We start from the raw sequence: 25587 nt of genomic DNA on the forward strand, positions 1-25587 counted from the left end.
GGTGTTTGGCTATGCAAATACATGATATTCATGTCAATAGATCAGAAGCTCAGTGAAATACAGTAGTTTGAATCGTAGAAGTTCAGTGCGTAAACAGTAGGTGGTGCAAACTGTGACAACCCAGATCTTTTTTTTCTCCTGTACCATAATGATAAACGGTTTCAGTCAGAACCAGGTGGCATAATACGGTGGAGATAGGTCTGGTAATGGTAGACTAGGGACACACCATCATTCGAAAGAAGAAAAAAAAAAAGAAGGTTGAAATGAAAAAGTTTGCAAAAGCACACACTGTGCAAGTTCAAAAACAGAGCAAATGAAACTTGAAACTAATGAGACTTCTGGAAGTGGCAACAATGGGTCAAACTGTGCCGCCAGAACTGGAACAAACTGTCCAAAAACAGTTGGAGTGTCCTGCTAGCTCAAGCCGAAGCTCCTGGTGGTAGCCACATCTGCGGGCAAACCAAATGAACAACGAGAAGGAAACACTTCCAAATGCTTGGACATAGACTAACACACAGTTTGGCACAACACTGGACAGCAGCAGAAGCTTTTAAATGAGCACACCAGTGATTGTATAGATTCAGATTGTTATATTGCGACCAATACTTTCATTAATGGAAACTGGACTGCTGTCAATGCTTGTAAACCTATTTATTATTTGCTGGAAATAAGTAATCCATTACAGTGGCACCTCTGTTTTGTTTGTTAAATCACTGTCATGTTTGATTGATTTTTCTTCTCAGGCAATTTATCGTTCAAGGCTTCAAATGCTTTTTTGCAACACAACCATTACGAAAATGCAAAAGTGAAACGTTGTCTGGCAGACATATTCAATCTGAAATCAAATCAAAACAAACCGGATGAAAAGTAATAAATCATTTAATATAACAACAGCAACTATTTAAAAATAAGTTAGAAACAGCGAAAAACAGTTTCAAACGTCTGTGTCGAACATTTGTGTGTGTGTGTGTGTGTGTGTGTGTGTGTGTGTGTACCTGGTAATGTTTGAGTGAGCCATTGATCAGCAGTGACGACTGCTTCTCCACCCTCTCGATGACAGCATGAGCCACACCGTAGTACGACTGGGAGCTGGTTTGGCCAGCAGCAACACTGTACTCATCATCCACATCCTGCTTGGCTGAACTGAATGCGTGTTCCATGATTTTAAAAAAATTAAAGAAATAAAAAAGTGTGAGAGAGAGTGAGAGCACGTGAAACTATCCTATCCCCCAAACTGATCTGCACTCTTTCAAATTGTTTATAATGATATTTCAAGCTTCAGCCGGAGCGCAGCTTGATGACGGAGCTCCTTAAACCCTCTAGAAGTCTACATTCAGTTTTTTGTTTATTTGTTGTGATTTGTTTATCTATCTGCTGGGAAAATCAGAGGGAAGCTCTGACATGTTGTTAACTTCTAATGTTGAAAATCTTTCCACTTGTTGTAAATACTCCAACAAAAGTGCACTAAACTTCCAAAATGTCTGAACTGGACTGAAGTTTTGTTTTTCAAACCGGCTGAAGTAAATGTGAGACAGTGAGATAGTAAGAAGTAATACAATACTCAATGATGTGCTTGGCAGCTTTGACAGTCACTAAAACTCCATTGGGATCGATTATCTTCTTCTCCTCTGTTTCGGCCTTGGTCGCCTCGTCTTCCTCCTTATGAGACAAAGTCAAGAAAACATAACTGTGAGCACGAAATAATAAGAGCACAGACGGAGGTAGCAAGTGTGTAGTGCATACAGCTACAGCCCCCTGGTGGATTTTGATGTGCGTATCTATCTGACTGAGATGTGCACTAAATCCCGTTTAATATTGTTTGGATCACTGAGGAGTTGCAGGACAGGCGAGAGAACCTTAAATCATTCACTGTGGTAGTTCATTCATGTGGAAGTCACTGACCTCCTCCTCAAACTCGGAGCTGCTCTGCTCGCTGTCTGACCGCGGGGCGACTTCATACCTGTTTTTAAAGGAGAAATCGGCAACAACAGAAAAACAAGGGAAATACAAAGTTACAACATTTCATCTCTTGTCCGCCACACAGGAAAAATAACATTGACCGTCAGCAGAATCTATCTCTTAACAAGCAGCGAGGCCGTAGGGATCAGAACTTTCAGAGGAAAGAAATCTGAACTTTCCCTCTTCCTAGCAGCCTGAACGCACCATAAAATACACTGGAAAACAAGGCGGAGACTAAACCAACCTTATAGATTCTGACAGATGCAGGTTATGGGAAGCTCCAGGTTACCAGTCATTATGTTCTCATAGTAGAAAAGACCCAGAATACCCTGAATAGTCACCTTATAGAAGATATCCCCATCTAATGACTACAACTGTAGTGTATATCTGTTTTTGACTTGGTGCGAAAAGGATCTGCTTGTTGAGAGCTTGATTTAGAGGTTTCAGTTTAATTCTGGATATTAAGGATTTTTCTAAGAAAATTACGTGCCAACAAACAACCATGGCTCAACAGAAAAAGTGCCACAAACAGAAATCCTTGGAAACTCACGTTGTAAAAACTAATCAATAACATCAATTTAAGGTCAAAGGGATGTCAAAGGCTGATAACAGTACTATCCAACAATGTGCGTCCTCACCCAGGGTTCATCTCGAGCCACGCCTCCAACTGGCTGGATTTGGGAGCATCTGTTCCCTGCAAAACTTTGCCAGTCTCTGTCTGAATCACTTTGACTGGCAGCTCACTCATCTGGCTGCTCTCATCCATGGGCTACAGGACAAACAAAACACAAGGACCAACTTAAATAAAGATCAACTCAGACAAATGTTAATGTTTTTAACTTTTAGAATAAAACAAATCATCATTATTTATTTCAAAATATAAATGTGCTTTTAGGAATTTAAGATGTGTGGACCAAATGAGATCTATTCTATCATTTATGTAGGCATGAGTACCATAAACCACAATATCACAAAGCTTCACTTTCATCAGCTGTATCTGTTTGGGTTTTTTGCTGTTTTAATGGTTACATGTGATAAAAAAAAAAAAAAATTTAAAAAATTTAAAAAGGGAATACAAATATTAACAAATGTTGATATCAAGAGGGTATTAATAATATCTGAAACTATAAAAACAATATTAAAAGGAAAAACTTGATTACTTGTGCAACCCCAAAAGACAAAAGATAAGCACTTTAAAAAAAGCATAAAAATTATCAGATGAACTTAAAAGGACCTGAATTAAAGTTTAATAAAGTTTTGATATCTGCTATTAATATGGTAAAAGAAGGTGGTGAACCCATTTAAAAGTCATTGGAGCTGTGAATGAAAACAAACATTGCAGATATCTATTTGGTTTTGTTGCAATATTTAGAAGACATTTGATTTGCCTCTGCTGGTGCAATCTGCCTCTGAAAGGATAATCACTGTTCGTCTCATCTGATATGTAGATACTTTTTGAATTTTAAATTTGTTCCCGAACACATTTTCAGGGCTGAGGGAAAGCATGTGTTTCATTTTGCAGCAGCCATAATACAAGTTTCAGTAAAAGCACAAATGCAATAAATCTCCTAAGTAGGGATTGGCGATGTGACTTTATATAAATATCATCACAATATTTACGGGTATTTCTGTAACAATATTCTTGCAGATATAAAAAAAGACTGAAAAATATGTTTGTATTAATTTCCCAAATATACAACTGCAACAAAATAAAGTGTTATATGTCAGCATAAACATTAAAGTTTGCTGTCAGGTTCCTCTTCCGCCATGGAGGCATAATGACATCATACTGTTATGCTGTGTAATAGTATGATGTCACATCTTACATGAATAAGTTGGAATATTGCCATTATCACAATATTACTCTTTTATCACATTAAAATGCTTTCAGATGTTAATGTGAACGATATAGCATACCCCGACTCATTATAGCACGTTTGTTAAAGGACAAAGACCAGTCAGATGAAGATCCATGTGAAGAAATGTGGAACTTGTTGGATATGGCAAACAGTTGCTTATTTACATATTGATCAGTTACGGAGGAATAACTGAATACGTCCGATATTCCCTCTTTTTTAGGTGTGTTTTTGCTCTCCAGATGAAAATATATGTCTCTTCCGCTGCTGAATGATTCACTATGTTCACCAGCTAGTCTCAAACTGTGTATGTCCTGTTTGGTGTGGAGGGGACAGACTACACAATGAGCTGACATTCACTACATAGCTTTGTAAAGCCAAACAGAGCAGCACATTCAGGTGATAACTCTCTATAGATCCCTCATTATGAGAAAGCCTTACACTTTGACACGTAGTTTTCACATTCTCATCGACACACAGTTATCACCAAAAACTGATCGTAGCCACTTTAAAGTGACGTTTCAGACCAACAGGCATTCATTGTTAAATGACCAAAATGGGACAAAACACTGCAACACTTCAACAACAACAATATACTGTGAAGAATTACAGCTCACCTCTCCATCGGGTCCATAGGCACTGGTGCCTTCACCGTCTCCATCTACCTTCTGGACACAAGACACACAAACCCAATCAGATGACATTTCACTGCAAATGCTGTGTTCCAAACGGCATACTTGTGTACTAACACTCACTATTATGAGTGCATAAGTCCGTTCACACTGTCGAGTACAGAAACATGCAGTGCTCTATAAGTACCCGGATGATGCACTCAAAACGCCCCAAAAAGAGAAGTGTGAAACGCTGGACACTTTTCTCCCTAAACGGTCGCCATCTTGGCTATGTAGAGGAAAGGGGGCGGGGCCACCGGAGTAAAGAATTCTCAAATTACGGCTCTGAGGAAGCTGCAGCTGTTCCTGATGTTCACTACTGCTGCTGGACAGAAGCCAGCAGTGTGTTTATTGAGTGTGTTAAACAGAGGGCACAAAAACACGTTGATTTCTGAGTAATTAAAGTAATTAAAATTTCCAGTCAGTGCAGAAGGGCAGTATGCAGATGGAAACAGCACTACACTGACAAAATTCCTTCTCTACACAAGTAAGAGCCCTTTTGTTGAAGAGCACTGTTTGTTAGCATGCCACAGGAAGCATGTTATTTATAACACAGCACTGGTCTTCCATACGACAGCAGGTCAAATAAAATCACAGTGTTTCAGGGTACTTTTGGGCTGACAATATTCTTGACAATATGACAAAATACTGAAGAATATTTCATTATTTATTTCAAGTTCATACTATTGCAAGAAAATAAGTGTGACATAAACTTAACAGTTTGCCTTTAAATATTCGGTATAAACCAAAATATTTCCATGGTTTGTTCCACGTCTAACGTTTTGTAACCAAAACACTTCCACATTACTGGAGTCACTTCCATTTCTGGAACTCACTCCTCTATTGTGGAGCTGCTTTCAGCCATGCTTGCTGTTGCTCTGCATAAATTACTCCCGCAAAGCACATCATACTGTGACGCTGTATAACATTATTACGTCAGCAAGTCAGTATATTGCTGTTACATTATAAACAATGTCCTGCCATGCTGTTATCCTCCTGTCAGCAGGGTATATTCAAAGCATTAGGAACACCAACATGAAGTAATTACTCTGTGCCAGTGCCTCTTTGATGGTTTTCGTTGCTTTCAGTGGCATTATGTTTGACCACGTCTCCATTAAAGGGCAAAGAACAGAGGTTACAACTAAAAAGCACTCGGACAGGATAATCAACAGTCCTTTCAGGCAGCATGTGTCTCCTGAGCAGTGCTCCTGAAATCATTTATGGTGAAGCTCTTCCCAGAACCATCCTCACACATGCTCAACCGACAGCATACAAGTACAGAAAAAGCCTGGTGAAATGATTAACATCAGTGTCGAGGATGTCACGATTCACTGAGTCTGCAGGTGTTTGTTATAGCGAATGCCAAAACCACACGAGTTCACTGATTAGTTGATCCTCTCTTGCAGAGGGCGTGAATTGAAATGTGTTCACGTGGACTCTGAGTCCACCATGGCACTGAGATTGAGACCCTTATTAACACTTTTAACACGACGTCATGTAGTCCTGGAAAATAAACACACTGTCGTTCTGGAATGAGCTCAAAATAAACTAAATTATGAACTGTGAAATTAAGGTGCCTGTGAGTCATAATTCACGGAACAGATAAATGTGGTCGATGCTCCAAGGGAGGGTTGGATTGAGTTCACGTAGACAGACAAATAAACACACTGTTGGAAAAACACTGTATAACAGCAATATAAAGTAAAAACCTTGCAAAAAAAACTCTTCAAAAATCAGCTGGATCCGAATCTGATCTCCTACCAGCAGAAAGCAACATCCAATGCTAAACCCCAACTCCACCTTCCTCATCCTACCTTCTTTTTCTTCTTCTTCCTCTTCTTCTCCTTGGCAGCTTGAGCAGCTTTGTGTTCATACACCAGGGTGGTGAGGTTGGCCACGTACTCATCCGTCTGCTGCAGCAGGTAGGCCAGACGCTTGTCTTTCTTTTGGTCAATTAGTTTCCGGTAGCCTTCTTCATCTTCTGCCTGCATGAGGGACAATGACAGCTGTTTAATAGGCGAAGAGACGCAGAGCAGCTTGAATAACTGCCAAAATGTTATTTATAGCTAAATCTGGTCACAATCTACCCTTCTGTTCGTGAATTATGGCACTGAACAATGACCAGAAAAGTGTTTGTGCAGAGCATTACGATGTCGATGTGAAGTTGACTTCTGACCTTTTAGATATAAAATGTCACCACTTCTTTATTTTAACCTATTAGACATTTGTGTGGAATTTTGTTATGCATGCGTGTGAATTATTGATCTATTGGCTACTAAACATCTTCTATGAGGTCATATTAACCTTATTGTTTGATCTTCGCTCACCAAAATCTACTCAGCTTATCCTTGATTTCAAGTGAATGTTTGTGCTGAATGTGAAGAAATTCCCTAGAGGCATCCCAGAGAAGAAGGGGACGGACTGATGTTCTGACGGACGGATTGGACAACCCGAAAAACATAATTCCTTGGGCCACAGGTGTCCCTCGATTTACGGCCTAAAATTTCATAAACCAAACAACAGCGTGTACATCTGTAACTCCTGCAGCCATCAACTAATGTGCACCTTCAAGGACTGTTGTGACATTTCATAAAAAAAAATTAAAAAAAAGTGATTTGGATTTCAAGTCCTTACCATAAGTCTCCTCATCCTCTCCTTCTCAATTCTCTCCGTCTCCTTCTTCTGCTCCCGCTCTGTGTTGGTGTGCCAGGTGGCGATGGCTCTGGTGAGTTTCTGGACTTTCCCAGACACTGAGCGATGATACTCTTTGAAGTCTTTCGCATGTTGAAGGATGCTGTTGAGATATTCCTGAAAACCATTCATCACAAAACTTGTTTAAGTGCATGTATTATTTGGAGAGCGTGGCACGCGACAGAAAAACATCTGCGTTACCGGGGTCCTCTTTCTTTGTCAGTTTCGAACACTTTCATGTCACTGCAAATTTTCCACAACCAAAATTAAAAGGTCGAGAAAGTACTGTTCAGTTTTGTTCCGAAGCCTTTAAAACTCCGCCTCCGCCGCTCCTTGTGAATCGTGAAATGAACTCTAGTGTGATTCACCTGATGCTTCTGTCTTCGCTTCTTCTCCTGCTCGAGCTTCTGCTGCTTCTCCAGCTTCTCCGTCATGCGGGCCTCCCTCAGCGTCTGCCGCTTGCTGCGCCTGTAGGCCTTCGAATTGAGGGCCGTCTCCAGGGTCGTGTCGCGCCTCATACAGGCCACCACGTCCTGCCTCAGCTGGAGACATTCACACATTACAAATTACATTCCGTTTCCAAGTATGTTTATATTAATTAAACTGTACATGTTAAATATTGACAGTTAGCATCTGAACAGTAGGCATAACTGAAAATAATTCATAAAACTGCAGCTCAAATGACCTAAAATGACCAATTAAAAAAACATCTGGGAAGTTATTTTATTAAAGCAGATGCAGGTGAACTTCATAAGACTAAATAATAAATATTATTAAGTCTAGCGGTAGTAATCCAAAACCAATATGCAATCCAACCAAATCCCGCAGCACTTCATTTTGCTATCTGGAGAAGTCAGCCATTTGAGGTCGACATCTTGGCCATTAATAAAATCCTCTATGTGGCTTTTATTGCACTTACATTAACATAACTAGTGAAAGTGTCTTTCATTCGACTTTCATTATCTTGACTTTAAATGTCTCTGCTCTGCACTGCTATGAGTGTAACCCTTCAGGAAACACACAGCGAGCAGAGGAGAGAAACTAGCGGAACCGTCAGAGGAAACAAAACACAGCAGAGACTCTTAACCGAGATGAAAAAAAAGAACATAAATAAAATATGTCTGGCTGAACCGCAACAGCAGGCAAAGTCCTGTAAAACAAATTTCTGAGTGAGGGATCAAACTTGCACCATTGGTCAGTTGAATGCTGCACGACTGACACACGAAGTCACTATTGGTCAGCCGAATGCAGTGACTTCCTGTATCGGTTTCAAATTAAAAGCCCTCGTTTCAAATCACAAGCCCACTAGAATTTCATACATGGCTTAGCCATAGACAAGGTTTTGACTTTCTCTTGTATTTCATGTGTGTGTGTGTGTGTGTGTGTGTGTGTGTGTGTGTGTGTGTGTGTGTGTGTGTGCTACAGAAGCTACTCTCTACCCCTCGAAGCTACATGAGTCTCTACAGTCAGCCGACTACCACTACAAGCAAATTGTCAACGTGTGGGATAAACTGTACGTAGCGTGTCCATTCAATGGTCTGTGGACCTCATGTATGTAGCTCTCCTAACGCCCTCCTGACCCGCTGATAACAACAGCGAACTCATTCCCTTAATCATTCCAGGTATGGCTTTATATTTATGCGGTCCCATGAAACATGAAACATGGCAGCTGTTGTGTACCTGCCGCTGGAAGTTAAGAAGACGCAGAGCCTTGAGCTCCACTGTGGCTTTAGTCCTGAGGTCAGGAGGCAGGGAGCCCGGCAGACTCTCCAGTTCCTGGATTCGATGTGCAATCCGAGCCTGCAGTCTGGGGGACATTAAGAAGACGTTTAGTCAAACTAAAGCACACTGGACTAAAACATGGGACAAAAACACATTACCTATGTACTAAATCCAGGCAGGGATTATGTTTGTCACCACAACGAACTACATAGTAATTTAGCCAAGTTTTTATGGGACAGAGTTAATATAAACATGGCAGTGTTTCCAACGAAAAAATGCAATTCAAGCTGAATAAAAAACTTCACTTCGGAAGTTTGACAAAGTCCAAAATAATCACTACAAAACAAACACTCTCCACAAGGAGCATCTCATTGGAGTTACTAGTGCTGCAGCCTCTCCTCTCTTTCCTCCTCTCTGTCCTCCTCTCTGTTCTCCTCCCTGTCCTCCTCCCTGTCCTCCTCCCTGTCCTCCTCTCTGTTCTCCTCTCTGTCCTCCTCTCTGTCCTCCTCTCTGTCCTCCTCCCTGTCCTCCTCTCTGTCCTCCTCCCTGTCCTGAATAACCTCGGACATTTTTATATTTATACAACTACCCAGGTGCTGAGATGTTAAATAATAAATGATCATAATGTTGCGATACCAATGTTTCTATTTTTTCAATAGTTTCACAGAGGCAATGTTGAGATGACCGAATGGAATGGATGAGGTGAAGAGAGGAAGCCTCTTTGAGGTCGACATCTTGGCCATTAATAAAATCCTCTATGTGGCTTTAACATAACTGGTGAAAGTGTCCACAAATGCTATCTTCACTTTAACGGAGACTCTTAACCGAGATGAAAAAAAAGAACATAAATAAAATATGTCTGGCTGAACCGCAACAGCAGGCAAAGTCCTGTAAAACAAATTTCTGAGTGAGGGATCAAACTTGCACCATTGGTCAGTTGAATGCTGCACGACTGACACACGAAGTCACTATTGGTCAGCCGAACGCAGTGACTTCCTGTAGGGAGGGTAATTAATATCGTAGTACAAGGGTGATCTGAGAACACGAAGGAGAAATCTTCAAAACAACAGCCTTGAAATGATAAAAAGAGAAACGAGCCAGAGGGCCAGGGCAAGATTAAAGTCTGTGCCGCTTTCCTCATACCTCCCTTACCCATCTCTGCCTTCAGAAAATGATGCAGCATGTGGATATCAAAGGGCAGCGCAGTGAGCTGTGATTGTGTATGCACAGCACCTCGTGTTGGAGGGCTTCAACACAAAATCATTTTCATATTGTTACTTCACATGTAAGTTGACCCCCCCGCCCCCACCCCCTCCTCCTCCTCTCCTCTCCCCCACCCACCCACCACTGTGATCAAAGTATGACTTTGTAACTTTACACATCAGCAGGTAAGGGATGAAAGTGCAGAAGCAAAAATGTCGTTTAATGACTGTTTTCGTGGTTAAATGTCAGCGGTAGGAGGACGTGTTTATGGACTGTATGTGCAGTAAGTGCTCCTATGAAGTAAGGTGAGATCAGCGCTGATCATGTGACAAATACCTGTACTCTCTCTCCTGCAGAATCCCCACCGGGTCCAAGCCCTGGGGCTTCTGGATCGGCGTGATGCGGTTCTGCTTCTGCATCTGGAGCATCGGGGACACCTGCTGCCCGGGAGGCTGAGGCGGGGCTGAACCGCCGGGCATGGGCCCGGCCGACACGCCGGAGGTCTGAGGCGGCGCAGGCGACGGGCGACCGCTTGGAACAGGGGTGAGGTGCTTCTGTGCATTGGCTTGGTTTTCACCACCATGACCTGGAGAGCAAAGGCTTGGTCAGTTTTTGTGTCAATTCTCCATCCTCAAAATGGAAAAAAAAAATACTGACAAGTTTTCCTCAGTTGGATATACTATGCATGTGTACGTCTGCAACTAAAACCCATCAGGTAGGCATGTGATTGGTCCCAACTTCGTCCCGCGGCACGACCACAACTCCAGCTGTAACCTGAGTCATTGAACTGTATGTTTCAGCAGCAAGAAGAAGAAAGCCTGTGGCTAGGGATATTTTCCCTTGACTGAGCCCTGATCTCCACATCGTGGAGTCAGAACAGGATATCACAGAGACAGAAGTCATTGAGACAACTTAAAGCCCAGTTCAGACCAAAGAATCCCAATGAGACGAAACGTTCTTATAAAGTTGGAGGTAGAAGTTACAGCAGAGTGATATGGCCTTAACTGAGCTAATGGTGTCACCTGTGACTCCGCTTGTCAGGTCCCCAATGGGCAGTTTTACAATGTAAGGCGACAGCCAATCAGCTCATAGGAAAGTCAGCTGGTCACAGTTACAAGCTGATCCTTGTCAGCTGAATGAAATGGCAGAATTTGGGATGGAAGAAGATCACCTCATCAGTTTACTGGAGGAACAGTTGTGTCTGTATGACAGAAGCCTTTCGTTGAAGCACCTAAGGGCACCTTCAAGTACTTGACCCTCTGGTTTGTTCATGTTTTTTGCTGTTTTATCACCACTAAAAATGCATCTATTGAAAGTAAATCACGATCACTACACTCATTCATGTATTATGATGCTACAAGTTACATCCGGTCACGAATAACCAGCATCTAAAACGCAAGTACAGAGTTGTTTGTCATGAGATGTTACACCGTCTCCTCGTTGGTGTGGTGTAAACTGTATTTTTTTTTAGTTTTAGTTTTTCCTGCTCTTTGTGTGCCATAATGATTTATAAAAAAAAATACTCATGGCATTATGTCTAAAAGGATCCTCACTTTTCTTTAGCACGTTTTGCAAATTCTAAAAATCTTTTAACCAGACACCAGTGTTCCTCTCGGTTTCTGAAACAGATGAAGACTGGTATGTTGATACGTGTAGGTTTGGATTTTACATTTGTAGCTGTTGTAATGAAAGCTTTTTATATTCTTTACTTTATGAGGTTGCTTTGATTTTTGAGAGGAAAATTCTAATTCATTTTTGAAGGACAATGATATGAAATATTCATGATGGTATCACACTCAAGTAGGCAGATACACTTCAACCAGGGTTTCCTCAGAACGATTACAGGTCGTGTTTCATTTTCACACACACACACACACACACACACACACACACACACACACTCGAATGTCTTCTTCTTTGAATCACTCTGAATCTTGTCCTTCACCCGGGACTAATTTAAGAAGGGCTTCCAGGAACTGTTGATGTTTTGACTATCTAATATTTGTATCTAGTCAGTTTTGAATTGACCCGAGTGGGAGTTACCCTTTTCTCTTTGCGTATCTTGGATTTTTGTGTCATGGTTTTTCACTAACTTTTTATTTTTACATCGGTGCGCCAAAATTATTCCTTTAGGAGCACCGACATACAGTAATTTAGGTCAACCAACATTTTTTTTTCACCGTGCCTTTTGCTGCTGCAATAATACATTTTAAGCATTACCTTTTTTGTCTGTTTTCATGTACTTTTGTAATTTGTTAATTAATTATTATGTAAATTACTGAGGATTCATAGTGTTCTCCTTCACCCTCCATATCTGGTTGAAAAGCTCCTTATTTTTATTTGCAGCATATTTCTGTCACTACAGTTCGAAAAAAGTATCGACACAAAATTCCTTCTATTTTCCTTGAACGACAGCATAAATCATCTTTATCGTGAAATGTGGATCATAATTATGTATAGCTACATTCACACTTTATCCTGCCCGCCCAGGTCTCACTTGCTGAAATTGATCCTGGTACTGGCAGCTTTTGAGCGCCGTGGTTCACCGCATCAAGAAGATTCTGCTGAGAAAAGTGTCCACTTTGTGGTCTTTTGTGTTGGTAAAACTTTCATTTTAGAATGCAATGCACACTATAAATAAATGGCATGAGGGGACCGGCTACTGAGTGAAACACACCCCTGCTGCCTCACTCTCATTCACCCAATCAATCAGTCCGCGAGGTTACCATTATCCTGTTAGCCATTAGCTGTAGCTGCAGTGTGGAGGCTGAAGCTGTCAATGAGTAAGTCCTTGCTCTTCAACACGAATGTGAACAAAACTCTCTGTCCTTAACTTACAATGGCCGACACCAGTTTGTTTACACGGTCTTAGCCGGCCACTGTGAGCTCAGCTTTTCCTCAACTATCAGCCAAACACAGCTCGAGTACTGCTGAGGGTCTGCTTACCCGTGCTGCTCAGGTGGGTCGTGAGCAGCACAGTTATGTGCATGAAAAATGTTATTTGGTGGGAAAAGAGTCCCTTCTGTTTAGAAGTCGACAGGACTTCTGACGCCATGCTTTTAATTTGAAGGTCATCATTTCCCATGATGCAGTGTCTTTGCAGTCACCAATTAGTCACAGCACTGTGATGACAGTAACTTAACTCTAAACTACTGACGTTACAACAATAGTTAGCTCTCTTTCAGCATTTGTACTCGTTTGCACTGGTTGAGTATCAGTTTGTTATTGGTTACACAACAGATACTTATTCAGCTGATATGGTGGAGCTCAGCTGTGGTAATAAATGTTAATAAACACAAGTATCTCTCGGACGCTTTCATTTTGTCAAAGGATCTCTCAGAGGGAAAAAGGTTGGAGACCCCTGGTCTACATTAAATATGGTTTTCTTACATGGAGGACAAAAGACAGGAACCAAAACCTCAGAGTGTTGTGTGCAGCGAAGTGCATGAAAGCATGAAGTAAAAAAGAAACACTATTTAAAAATGTCAAACACGACTCCAGGAGCTGAGAGCACTGCAAAAGTGCCGAACACGTTCATGTTTGAAGAAAGATGAAAAAAGGTACTCGGCCCTACACGACTGCAGGCTTACTTTACCGAACCTCCAGTCGCTGACATGGTTAGAGAGCTGCTGGTTCAATCTGTATGCTGTTCAGTATGTATGAATTTTGATCTCTTCCACAGTTACATTTTGATTCTCGATGATTCTAAATGACCATCTCTAGTTTAACTTGATTCAAAAACATATACCATACATCTTTTTGTTTATTTAATAAGTCTACTATGTTATTTCATTGGCTTTTCAGCTCTAGTCATTACAACACAAGAAAGGCCTAACCTCAGGCGACTCATGAATATGAATTATTACCAATCATTAAAGTCTGATGTTCCTCTTTCAAGGAACAAGATCGATAAAGAACATCAAGACCGCTGCAGAGGTGTCGTTTGAATGAGAAATTGCTGTGGCAGTATATTTAGAGACTTACAGACAACTAGAAATGTTTTCATGAATAAAATTTTACTTTAGAGGTCAATCAATCCTTTCATTTCAAAGAAAGCTATGATCCTTTAAACTGATTGGAAATCAGAAAATGAATTTGAAATGCCACAAGAGAAAAAAAAGAGCTGGAAAGACCTGCTTCAGTGAAGAAGAACTGACTTGGCTTTTTGCTGACTCAATTGAGCCTTTTTTGTCTCTATAGAACCAACATTATAATAGAATTGTGCCCAAATGTCTGTGCTGTCACTGAGGTCCGTCTCCCAGTTAGGAGTTGTGTCTCATTTAACAACACAGCGATAACTTCAAAGCCAGTGTGGAAAGATGCTGCAACCTTGGATTGCAGCATCTTTCTACACTATGTCGTGCAGCTTGAGAGAATTTAATTCACTGTCCTTTAAATGAGAATCTGAAGTAAAACTATACATCAAACAACTGGCTGGAGCCTTGTGGGGCGAAAACCTTTCTCTTTCACACACCTGCTGGATTATAATGTGTGGAATAAACAGCTGCAACCCGATGCAGTTCACTTTGGTGTTCACTCAAACATACAGTTCATTCTATCACACACACACGACCATATCGCGTTTTACAGTGCTTACCATCGGTCCAAGGTTTGGGTCCTGTGCTTTGATTGTGTCCTTGCATGGCCGGGGCGGGGCAGGGACTTGATTGGGGGCCACCCATAGGTGCCATTGGCATACCTTTTAACAGAGTAACCATTTATATTTAATAATTCATCTATATCATTTTCAAATTGCAAATTGCTCTCTCCAAACCTCTGATGTGAGCAGGTGATGGGATCGTAGCTACAGTTGGACAAAAGTGATTTTATTATCTTGTTTTGTTCATTTTCTGAAGACAAACACTCCACATTAAAAGATCGCAGCTTTTCTTTGTTTTATATCGTTGTGAACGGAACATATTTACGTTCTGCTCTCTTATTCAGACCTAAGTTATCTGTATGTCAACATAAGCTCAATGGAATTATGATGGCTGTTTTCAACCGTTTTCTTGAGACTTAGTGATTATTCACGTAATTATAAAAAATTATCTGTAGATGAATTGATACAATATTTTTTATTAATGCTCCTCATACCCATCACTGAGTTTTACACTAAAGTGTCAAGAAAGACCAAAATGTCAAACAAAAACACAATTCTAACTCTGTAGCAACAACAATCTGAAAACACTTTCATAATGAAGCAACCAACATCATATTAGTTTGTACTCATGTAAAACGTAATCTTACCTGGAGGCCTGTTATAAGGACTAGCACTAGGGGCCGGCTGCTGTTGCTGCTGCTGCTGCTGCTGTTGCTGCTGCTGCTGTTGTTGTTGTTGTTGTTGTTGTTGTTGCTGCTGCTGCTGCTGCTGCTGTTGTTGTTGCTGTTGTTGCTGTTGTTGCTGTTGTTGCATTGTGGGTAGGCTCCTTTTGCCCTGTACAGCCAGCTGGAGGTTTTCAGGCAGCGGCTGCCCACGGCCCAGGATCTTGTAGGCCAGAATCTGAGCTCTGAGCTGCTGCAGCTGGACCGGACTAAATGCGGAAGGTCCCCGTCCCTGCTGGCCCATGCTGGACATGCCTCCTTGGGGATCCATAGATATCATAGGGCCTGACTGGGACGAAGGAATGTGGGGGGGTGTAGGTCCACCTCCACCACCTGACATTGGACTAGAAGCATGCTCATGGACTCCCATGGGGGAAGGGTGGGGGGACATGTATCCTAAAGCAGACAGAAAGAGGTTTTAATGGTTTTACATACCCAAACTTCAATCAGTGGTTGACATCCTAAGGGTCAGCGAGAAAATTAATAAAAGTTAGGGGTTGCAAGATTACCAAGAACTTTGCTGACATAAAACTATTTGTTTTAGATTTTACTCAAATCATTGCACCTTCTCTTGTTGATTAATTGTTTTACCGCATTGAACATAAATAACGAACAAAGCGCTCTATGAAAAGGAATAATCCCCATTTGGATAATCTGGTGTGGGAGATTTCCATGTTAAAAGCATATATCCAGCATAAGTCCGGTCATACTGGGACACTGTAATATAATATCACACAAAGTAATATAATGTAATATTCTTTTCATAAGTGCATATTGTTATATAAAGTACATCTACTTGCTGTCAAGCACATATATACCTATACCTTTTGTATTGTGACAACACAAAAAATGAAAGGCTTGCTGAAAATATCAGCAAGAAAAAGGTTCTGGGTCTATCAGTTTCTGTGCAGAATCGCCATGAGAACCAAGGTTTGGTAAGAAAACAGGAAATTAGGGAGGATAGGCAAAATCTGGAGGGCATGGTGACATAGCAGAGTGATCATGAGAGACAAACACAGAGGATTCAGGTTCGCATGAAAAAAATTATGAACGATTTATTTGTGTTCAGTTGATCTCACTCACTGATCTCTACTGTTCAATCCTGATATGTTTGTCTGTGCACCAATAACTAAAACTGGCTGATCAGACTCCTTCTCTTCTTATTGTAATTAGCACCAAAAGTATTAGAAACAGAACCGTAAAAATACTGATTAACTTTTCACCCACACTGGTTATATTCTGTAGACAAATGCAACATGTGACGGCGGATTATTTTTAAGGTGTCACAAGCCAGAAAGGTTGAGAACTACTCCCTTAAAACACAGATCAAGGTTTGAAGTTACTAAGCAGAAAGGTGGCCCGACTACGAAGTGAAATTAGTAAAACAAACCAAGCAAATTTAGTAGCAGAGGAATACGATACCTTGGCTGTGCTGGTCCATAGGACTCTGAGGAGGCCCCATGCCACTATGGAGAGCTCTCATCCCCACACCTTTCATGTGACCAAAGTGCATTGCCTCTGCCATCGTCTTGTCATTCATTCCCTCCATGGGCTGTGAACGGAAAATACATTTAAGATTCAGATATATTGTATGCGTTGTACACAACACATTTTCTACCTCAAACAGAGATGTCTAGTGTAACTATGGTAAAAAATTGTTTGTCAAGCGAACATCGCACGTATAAAATAGCTTCAGTACTCCAGAGACAAAATGCAAAAGTCATCACAAACACAATACATTATATGAAATCTCAAAACAATTTGTGAAAGAACACTGGGAGTGATGTATTGCCTCTTCTGTCTTTCACAAATTGTTTTATGGTGGAGAAAGTTAACTTTTTACCTATTTCTTTTTTTTTTTTTTACTTTTGTGTTTAATTTATTAAGAAATTCGTCATGTCTTGACATTTTTGAAAAATGACTAACAACAAGTATAACTCGACTGATATTTTTTGTCATATAGAAACATAAAAATCAAAATATTCCTATTTTATATAAATATAGTAATGACTGTAATAACCAGCCCTCACGGTGATATAAAAACTACTACATCTCTTTCTTTGTGCAGCAGTGACACCAACAGACACTTAACAGTAATAACTTCATGTTACCTTGTGCATTGTGTACATGCCATCCTGAGAGTATTCACTTTGTCCCTGGCCCTGCATGCCATGAGGTGTGTTGGGTGTTCCTGGTCCGGGGCTGGGACCCATCATGCTGTGAACAGAGCTTGGTGAGGGATCTGGCCCAGGGCTGGGGCCCAAGATCGGCCCTGGGGACAGACCTGCCCCAGGAGAGGGGCCAGGATGGGACATACCACCTGATGTGTCCGAAGGGGTGGACATCTACTGAATAACTGAGGGGACACCAGACAGCTGCAGGAGAAAACACAGGGAAGACAATCAGTTCAATGCCACACAAACAATACACAACCAATACTGTCAGAAAATGTAATGCCTTACAATATGTAAGCTGTTGTTTATATTGACTGCCTTTCGGGTTTTTTCAAGCTTAATTTAGTGTATAAACAATGTTTGATGATGCGCATAAAAAAAAGAGGCTCCTAATGACCCACTGGGTTAAATAAACTCCTGTGTGGTCGTATTAATTGAAATTGATTATGACAAACTACAAATGAGGTACACGTTACCACATGGCTGTTTTCGTGGACAGGATTATAGGGTATATAAGTGCTTCTAGTTATGTGGCATTTCAATAACATTTACATGTCAAGCACTATACAGTGAAAAAAAAAACTGCTTCAAGTGACATCTAAAGAAAGCTTCAAGTGGTTTATAAAGATTATAGTTCTAAAAGTTTATTAACTTTGTACACACAATCATGTTATTATTGAAGTTAAAGCATACCTTGTTAAAGTATTACTTTTTCAGTAAATGCATAAATGTACTTAAATCATAGGCAGGTCCTGTCATAGGAGAGTGTACATCTTACCACGTGACATCAGTAAATGTATTACGAAGCTTCACTATGAACTAAAAATGCCCGGAGTGACAACATCCATCACATTTAAGGTACACGATGAACAAAACAAAATAAATAAATAATAATAATAATAATAATAATAATAGGCGTATGTCGTATACGCACATCGTTGTAAACCATCATGGCAACGCTGCCACAGATAAATGAATCACAGACAAGAATCACAGAGTAATAAATACTCGCTGTAAAGTCAGCGGGCCGCAGCGTCGTGTTGTTTTCGGACCGCGTCCGTCCAGTTAGTGACGTTAGCTCGGTTCAGATCACTGGACGAACAACTCGGATCGGATCATGGCTTCCCCAAAAACTGGTGGCCATCGCGGATGTGCAGACAAAATCAAAGTTACGATGGAAGTCGAGCTCCTGGCACGACCTGTTCGGCAGCTTAAGATGAACAATTGTACTTTCGCGGAACATTTGGAAACAGCCGGTTTGACAAAGCGCATCATCCGGATGCTTTAGGCGGTCGTTGGGAACTTAGCTCCAAGCTAACTAGCCGACGTTAGCTTGCACGCCCTGCTAGCTAGCCCGGGCGGCGCTGACTGTTTGTCCACGTTAGAAAGTTTGGACAGTTAGCAGGACGTCGAGCAGTTACATGACATCGGTTATCAAATACGAAACGCTGTTAGTCATTTTACCTTTTCGGTTGAACTCAAACTGCACACAACTAGAAGGAATTATTATAATGTTTCTTCAAAATATGACTGCTGTCCATAAGTTCACTCCCCCTCGGTGTTGTTTTGCTGACATGTTTAAGTTTTCCCTGTGTCGCCATTACTGATTTGTCACTGTCACCGGAAGTCCCGCCTACCTGTACCTGTGATTGGCTAAATCCGTGTCAATCATTTTATTGTGTTTTTTTTGGGGGGGACACTGTAACCTTTGCTGTAACTTTCTGTGTGGCCGTGACTGCAGGCTGATGAGATTAAGCTCATGAAGAAGTTTGATACGAACTCGCAGATCTTGTTTGGAGCATCAGCTGTGATGAATTTAACATTTTAACATCGCAATGACAGATATGTAAATGCTTTGATCAGCACTGGTGCAGTTGGGAAAGAGATCTTGAAAGAAAATTAGGCAACATACTCTTCCTTCTTTAAACTGTGGGGAAATAAAAAAAAAAATTATTCATTTACTTTTTTTGTCAAACTCAAAGTAATAATTTAAGTTAGTTACTGTACATATGGCTCACCTGGAATGTGACCTATAGTTATCTTTTACTTTACTTTATGTTAATGGTTGTCCCACTACTGTTCTACAAAGTCACAAGTTAGCTACTTTGCATTTGCAATTTAACATACACTGCCTACATCAAGATTATAAAATAAGATGTGTTTTAATAGATTAAACATTGCATCTGTATAGCACAATATTAGGCCACTAACATAACACGGTGGACTGTTAAATGTTGCATAATAAGCACTTTAACAGGGATACCTAAGGTGCATGCTTCTTATAATAATTTGTCACATATTTTACATACAATTTTACATTGCAGTAAAGCTACTTTTACTTAATTAAAAGATCTGACCACCTCTTCCGCTCCTGTTAGTTGTTCCACTGCTGTTTGTTGCAAAAAGGTAACCAGTTCATCAACCAGCTAAATGCCAACATACTAAAAGTATACATTAATATGTCAATTTAAAGATTGTTTTTATATTTCTGGGTGTGATCTGGGAGGAACTGCTGTCATGCCAGCAATGCCAAATCCTTGTATGTTGATGTTTTCATGTCGATCACACTGTTTAGAGATTTATGTGAAAAAAGAAACACATATATAATGTTTTGATTTAGTAATTAAGCCAAAGTAAACATGTTGTCTGGCTACTTCATGTGATAGTGCTTGCGCAATATGTTGTTGTGCCTTTAAAACTGCTTAGGTAATACAGTATAGACAGAAGGAAATCCAGAGGGCTGAAATGTTCTCAAACATCCACAGTTTGTTCCTCTTCTGTGCAATCTGCAAAGTAAACACAAGATGGCGGCAGTGACCAGCAGTTGCCTGAGTAAACCTTTGCAGCTCTGCGCTGTCACACAGAAGCATCTGAGTTACCACACCGACTGAGCTCTAAACAAACATGTCAATTCCAGAGTGATTGAGAGCTACAGCCAATATTTACATACACCAACTTAGTAAGTCTGATGATACCATTGTGGAGTTTCAAAGGCGAGCAATGCAAATAATGCCCAAGTTTAGCAAAGCTCCATTTGCATTGTTTAGATATCAGAAACTGTTTTTTGTTTTCATTATGAAAAGATAAAGCTGTCTTTAGACGACACTTGTTTGTTTAAAATCGGTGGAGATATCATTTTTTTCTCTCTTGTTTAGTGCAGTAGTTCATAATTTGTCTGCATTTACATCAAGTGTATCTTATCCAAATAGATTGAAATAACACGTCTAACTCCAGCCTGTTTTGGGGTTGAAATATGTTAATATATTCAACAAGTTTCTCTGGGATCTCTCCTAGACCTACCTTTTGTGCAAACTGATGCTGTCAGACAATGACTCAGAATATAAATGACCTGCCTGTTGGCGCTCTCTTACACAACTAAACTCCACTAGTTAAAGCAGTGTAGGACTACCTGTGCTGCAGGAAACTATGTTTAAATTTATAACAATTCATTTGAAAAAATAAGGTGAGTCGAGTACATCATCTGGCATCAACAGGATTGGCAATAAATATCAAGTATCACTATAATTTAAAATTTAGTAACTGAAATTTGGAAACTAAATTCAATGGTATCTGTCTATGTATGAGCAATGACACTTTGATGACCTTGTAAGACATTCAAAGGCCCGACCACCATCATTTGAATGGGCTGTACCACACAGATCAATAAACAAAGCTGCTCATTTCAACTTTGATCTGAGCTTCCCCTCCTTAACAATTCTGCCCTTTCTTATATGTCTTCATAAAGGATGTGCTCAGGGTTCCTGATGTAAATTTTAACCAAATAAACAAACCTTATTAACTTTGTGGTTAAAGCCACCACCCCCTTCAAATTCACTGAGCCAGGAAAGGGCTTGGCCGCAGTCATTTGTCAGTGAAAGAACTAGTGGTTGTGGCTTCCATTCACCTTGAAACCCTCCGTAAAACACTCCTGTGAATCACTAGCATGACATTTTATTCAAAGTCTACAGATTTTTAAATGGATGGGTTGAACAATGGAACATTCATTCTCAGATGCAAAGAAGCTCTCTTCTTTCTTTTGATAAATCTCGTTTTGCTTTATTTGTCTCTTTAAAGTTAAAATTAAATACGTTTGACTTTGAATCGGAAACAAGAACACCACATACTAAGAAATAACATTACAAACCTTCCTTTTACATTTTATCGTAATCTTATTTTTTAAATAGGCTTCCAGTTAATTCCACATGAAATTATTAGTCCATTTACTAATCATTTTAGCAATCTCCCAATAGATTTACAAGTGCTGCTTTGAAGTGAGGAAGACTGGTTTCTGGTACTATTCAACTCAAATAGAAATTGAGGTTGGTTGCTCTTTGTTTTAGAATCTAGTGATATTTAATAATAGTTGTGATTATGTTTTTTTAAGGGGTGTCTCTACGAGGATTGCTTTGTGCAAATTATTTTCAGGTCAAAAAGATCTTAATCTCGATGAAACCTCCCAAATTTATTGTAGTTTGAATATGATAAATATATAATTTTGCTCATTGGAAATATAGGAGATCAACACTTTGAATATTTGTAACACTTTGTAAGTTTTTGGCAATGTGAACATATAATTTTACAGTTATGTTTATTGACAGAAGGATATAATGAGTAGATTAATTTTGATATTGTTAAAATTATCGGCAGTTTAGTTTATCCAGAAATGGCTAAAGAACTGCCAGTAATGCCAGATTTAGCCTGAAAACCTAATTCTGTACCATGACAGTCAAAGGACCCTGAAATATTATAGAATGATTTATATTAAAAGATTAATGTACACTGTATAATAATAATAATACAAAATACCACAGGACACATTCACTAATAAATTCCATATTATACCACATGGAAGCATCTACAACAAGAATAAAAACTTTTTTTTTTTCCTGTAGGAGCAAAATCATATTACTGTATGTAAAATGAGACAACACCCCCCCCCCCCCCACACACACACACACACATAAATATTTCAACGTGAAATTGTTGTATTCTGTCTCAGATATTTATTGCACAAGTTCTATTGCTCATTTTTACCACTCACATTAGAACAAAACTGCATATTATTGATAATTCATAATATCATATTTGTATTTAGTTATATTTAGAATGTGAACATGCCGAAGATGAACGAACGCTGACCTTTTTAGAATTATTAGTACACACACGCACACACACACACACGCACACGCACACACACACACACACACACACACACACACACACACACACACACACACACACACACACACGCATGCTGTGTTGTTCTCCACAGGTGTGAGCAAACAAAGAGTGTGTAATATGTTTTACATGAGCCACATTGGCAGCGAGCTATTTGCTTTTTCTCTATCTCACAGTTCCATTTGAATAATGCTTACATTGTGGTGCATGTATTTTATCTCTGAGTCTGATGATGGAGCGCCTGTTCAGACAGCCCAGACTTGTTTAAGGTGTTATAGTTTACATTAGATTTGTTGCTACATGTATTTCCACACACAGACTTCCGCACAGTTTTTATTACACTAAGTATTACATACAAATTATTATTGATATTAGCATCAGCAGGAACTTTTTCTTCTTCCTGTTGAGCTCTTGTCTCCCTTTTCATTTTCTCCCTCCTCTTCTCTGGTCTGGTATCTTCTTCTTATCCTTCATTCATTGTGTTGTTATTTCTCTTCATCTGTTCTCCATGTTCTTTTCCTTAAAGACAAACAGCAACATTTCATTCACACTTCCTGTTAGCCTGTAAGCTTACTGCTAGTTTTTCATTCTTTTACTGTTTTTGTTTTCATCAACATTATGATTAGCCTTAATTATAAGGCTAAAGCAGTTTCATCACATAACAGCAGACCATGAGATCATAGTAGTAGTTCTTTCCATTGTCCCCTGACTTTGTCAGGTTATTGTTGTTTTCAGTGCATCTGTTAGTCATCCTTAAAGGTTATTAGATGTGACATTAAGCACAATCCACACTCACACACGTGAAATAAAACGTGTTTAGTGTTTGCATGGTTGACTTTTGGATCTCTGAGGAGTCCAGTTTGGCCCCATCTGTTGTGTCATATCATTAAATTATTTGCCTTCACTTCTCCCCTGTCCAACTGGCCACTTTCTCTGTGTGCTTTATCCCCCGACCCTCTGACCAGTGTTTGTTATTTCTCTCTTCAAGTGCGTCTCATGAAAGGGAAACTTTGTGAAGATTTACGGGCAGGTGCACCGTGCCCTCCTCCATCACTCCACCCTCAATTTCTGCCTGCCGGTGCTCAATTTGCGAGAGCTGCTTTTGAGCGCTCTCGAGGGACCAGCATCTGGTCCAAAGCAACGGCACTAAGATCTTTTTCCAAGATGGTGCGGGGGCCATGTAGGAGGCTGAGAAGAGAGGAAATGCTGTCAGAGGAAGCCTCTTTGTAGTTGCCTTTGTTGCAGGTGTTCTGCCATTCATTGTTAAAGCACGCTGTTTAATATTACAACCTGCCTGACATCTGGTGGCCCCGTCTGTGCGTACATCCCATTCTTGTGAACGCGACATCTCAGGAACACCTTGACCCTGCCTGATAATATCTTCTGACAGATTACACAAATGCACACATGCTTGATTATCAACAGATGACGTCTAATCACGCTGTTGAAATGTCAACTTTGCATTGTGCTTTGACAGAATCAAGTCCTTTAAATTAAACTACAAATTACATTGTTTGTCTACGCTCCAGCAATAAACCATAACACGTTCTTATCTGATCCACTTACCATGAACCAGTTAACTTTTTTTTTCTAATGGCTATAACTCACTGTCAATCACTAGACAGAACAATTCCTTGGTTCGTAAAGAGTATTTTTACAGCCAAAAAATGAAGAGCTTAATGAACTGCTTTGATAAAGTTGAAGAACCTTCTTTACCGCAACAATCTCGAGGGTCTTTGTTTTATTCACTTGGGCGAAAAGTAGTAATTGCTGGTCAGATTTTGAACTTCTCTTCCCAAAGATCCAAGCGTTGTTGCTTGTGGTACGTCAGTCGATTGATACTTGTGGCACTGAGGTAAAGAGCAAACCTGTTGCATTTGGTTCATTCACCTTCTCAGAGAGAACAGCCACAGCAGGGTGATGAAAAACACATCACCGAACTGTGGCACCACGACATCCAACTCGTTCAGTCTGCAATACTGCAAATGCAGCAGCTTTCATAAGAGGCTCAACCACCACTGTTGTTACCTTATTCAGCAATAGATAGCCATTTAGACATTTATCTAAATGTTATACTAATCTTTGAGGTTATGGCTTTAAAGCAATATCTGCTTGTTTAAGAAAAGGGAAGGATGGCGGTCGTAGGTAGAAAATACTATTCTGTGATTCTGGTGAACCTTCACATTCTGAGGACTTAATGGTTCTTTAACAACATCATTTCCTCATTTACCCAAATGGACAAAAGTCACCATTTTGACGGTTCACTTTGAGAAACATCTGATAGATTAACAGAACTGCACAGAAATGTATAGAACTATCTATTTGTAAAACATTCTTAGAGCCTAAGAAAGCTGTGTAAAATACTGTGCACAAAAGTTAAAAAACATTTCAAAGGAAAGTTCTGCTGCCGAAAGCCAAACATTAAACATTTTACTGCATCTTTGTGAAGTACAAAATAAAAAGAAACAGCTTCTGATACACGGCTGTTAACGGCATCTGTAATAGAGTTGTGTCCTCGTCTTTCACTGCCGGTTGGAATTGGATGAAACAAGGCAAAATGGTTAGTTTGGCTCTTTTTACCCAAATGTGTTTCAAGCCCTTTCAACTTGTTGCAGAGGCGAAGCTGAAAGTGCAAAGCCAGCATGTGTTTTGAACTTGTCACAGTGAATGGCTGCAGCTCGGGGGGATGTAGTCAGGCCTGAATACCTGCCCACCATCAGCGCACGGTGAGCATCTGTGAGCTGTTAAGACCAATTCATCTTAACCACACGCACAGGAGGGGGGTTAGCGGTGTTAAGGTGTAAAGAAAGG

At 40.1% G+C, this 25587-nt stretch overlaps 1 protein-coding gene across 4 annotated transcripts in view; it reads right to left on the reverse strand.

Moving 5' to 3' along the window:
* smarca2 (SWI/SNF related BAF chromatin remodeling complex subunit ATPase 2) overlaps positions 1-19197 on the reverse strand; it is a 58153-nt gene extending 38956 nt beyond the window's left edge. Inside the window, exons 1-15 of one of the 4 annotated variants that reach the window (XM_069139151.1) lie at positions 19063-19197; positions 17536-17799; positions 16847-16976; positions 15350-15820; positions 14700-14801; positions 10439-10688; positions 8858-8984; positions 7546-7719; positions 7121-7294; positions 6301-6471; positions 4433-4483; positions 2598-2728; positions 1903-1960; positions 1562-1659; positions 996-1143 (exon numbers count right to left, since the gene is read on the reverse strand). In XM_069139151.1, coding sequence (XP_068995252.1) covers positions 996-1143; positions 1562-1659; positions 1903-1960; positions 2598-2728; positions 4433-4483; positions 6301-6471; positions 7121-7294; positions 7546-7719; positions 8858-8984; positions 10439-10688; positions 14700-14801; positions 15350-15820; positions 16847-16976; positions 17536-17769 — 2319 coding nt within the window. In that variant the 5' untranslated portion in view covers positions 17770-17799; positions 19063-19197. Of the gene's footprint in view, positions 1-995; positions 1144-1561; positions 1660-1902; positions 1961-2597; positions 2729-4432; positions 4484-6300; positions 6472-7120; positions 7295-7545; positions 7720-8857; positions 8985-10438; positions 10689-14699; positions 14802-15349; positions 15821-16846; positions 16977-17535; positions 17800-18606; positions 18905-19062 lie in introns of those variants that run through there. The other 3 variants (XM_069139153.1, XM_069139152.1, XM_069139154.1) reach the window with 3 other exon arrangements.
* Between the last annotated feature and the right edge of the window lie 6390 nt (positions 19198-25587).

This window comes from Embiotoca jacksoni, unplaced genomic scaffold (genome assembly GCF_022577435.1).
Source record: "Embiotoca jacksoni isolate LCO1_2020_lvr unplaced genomic scaffold, fEmbJac1.0.p SCAF_8, whole genome shotgun sequence".
Lineage (NCBI taxonomy): Eukaryota > Metazoa > Chordata > Actinopteri > Embiotocidae > Embiotoca > Embiotoca jacksoni.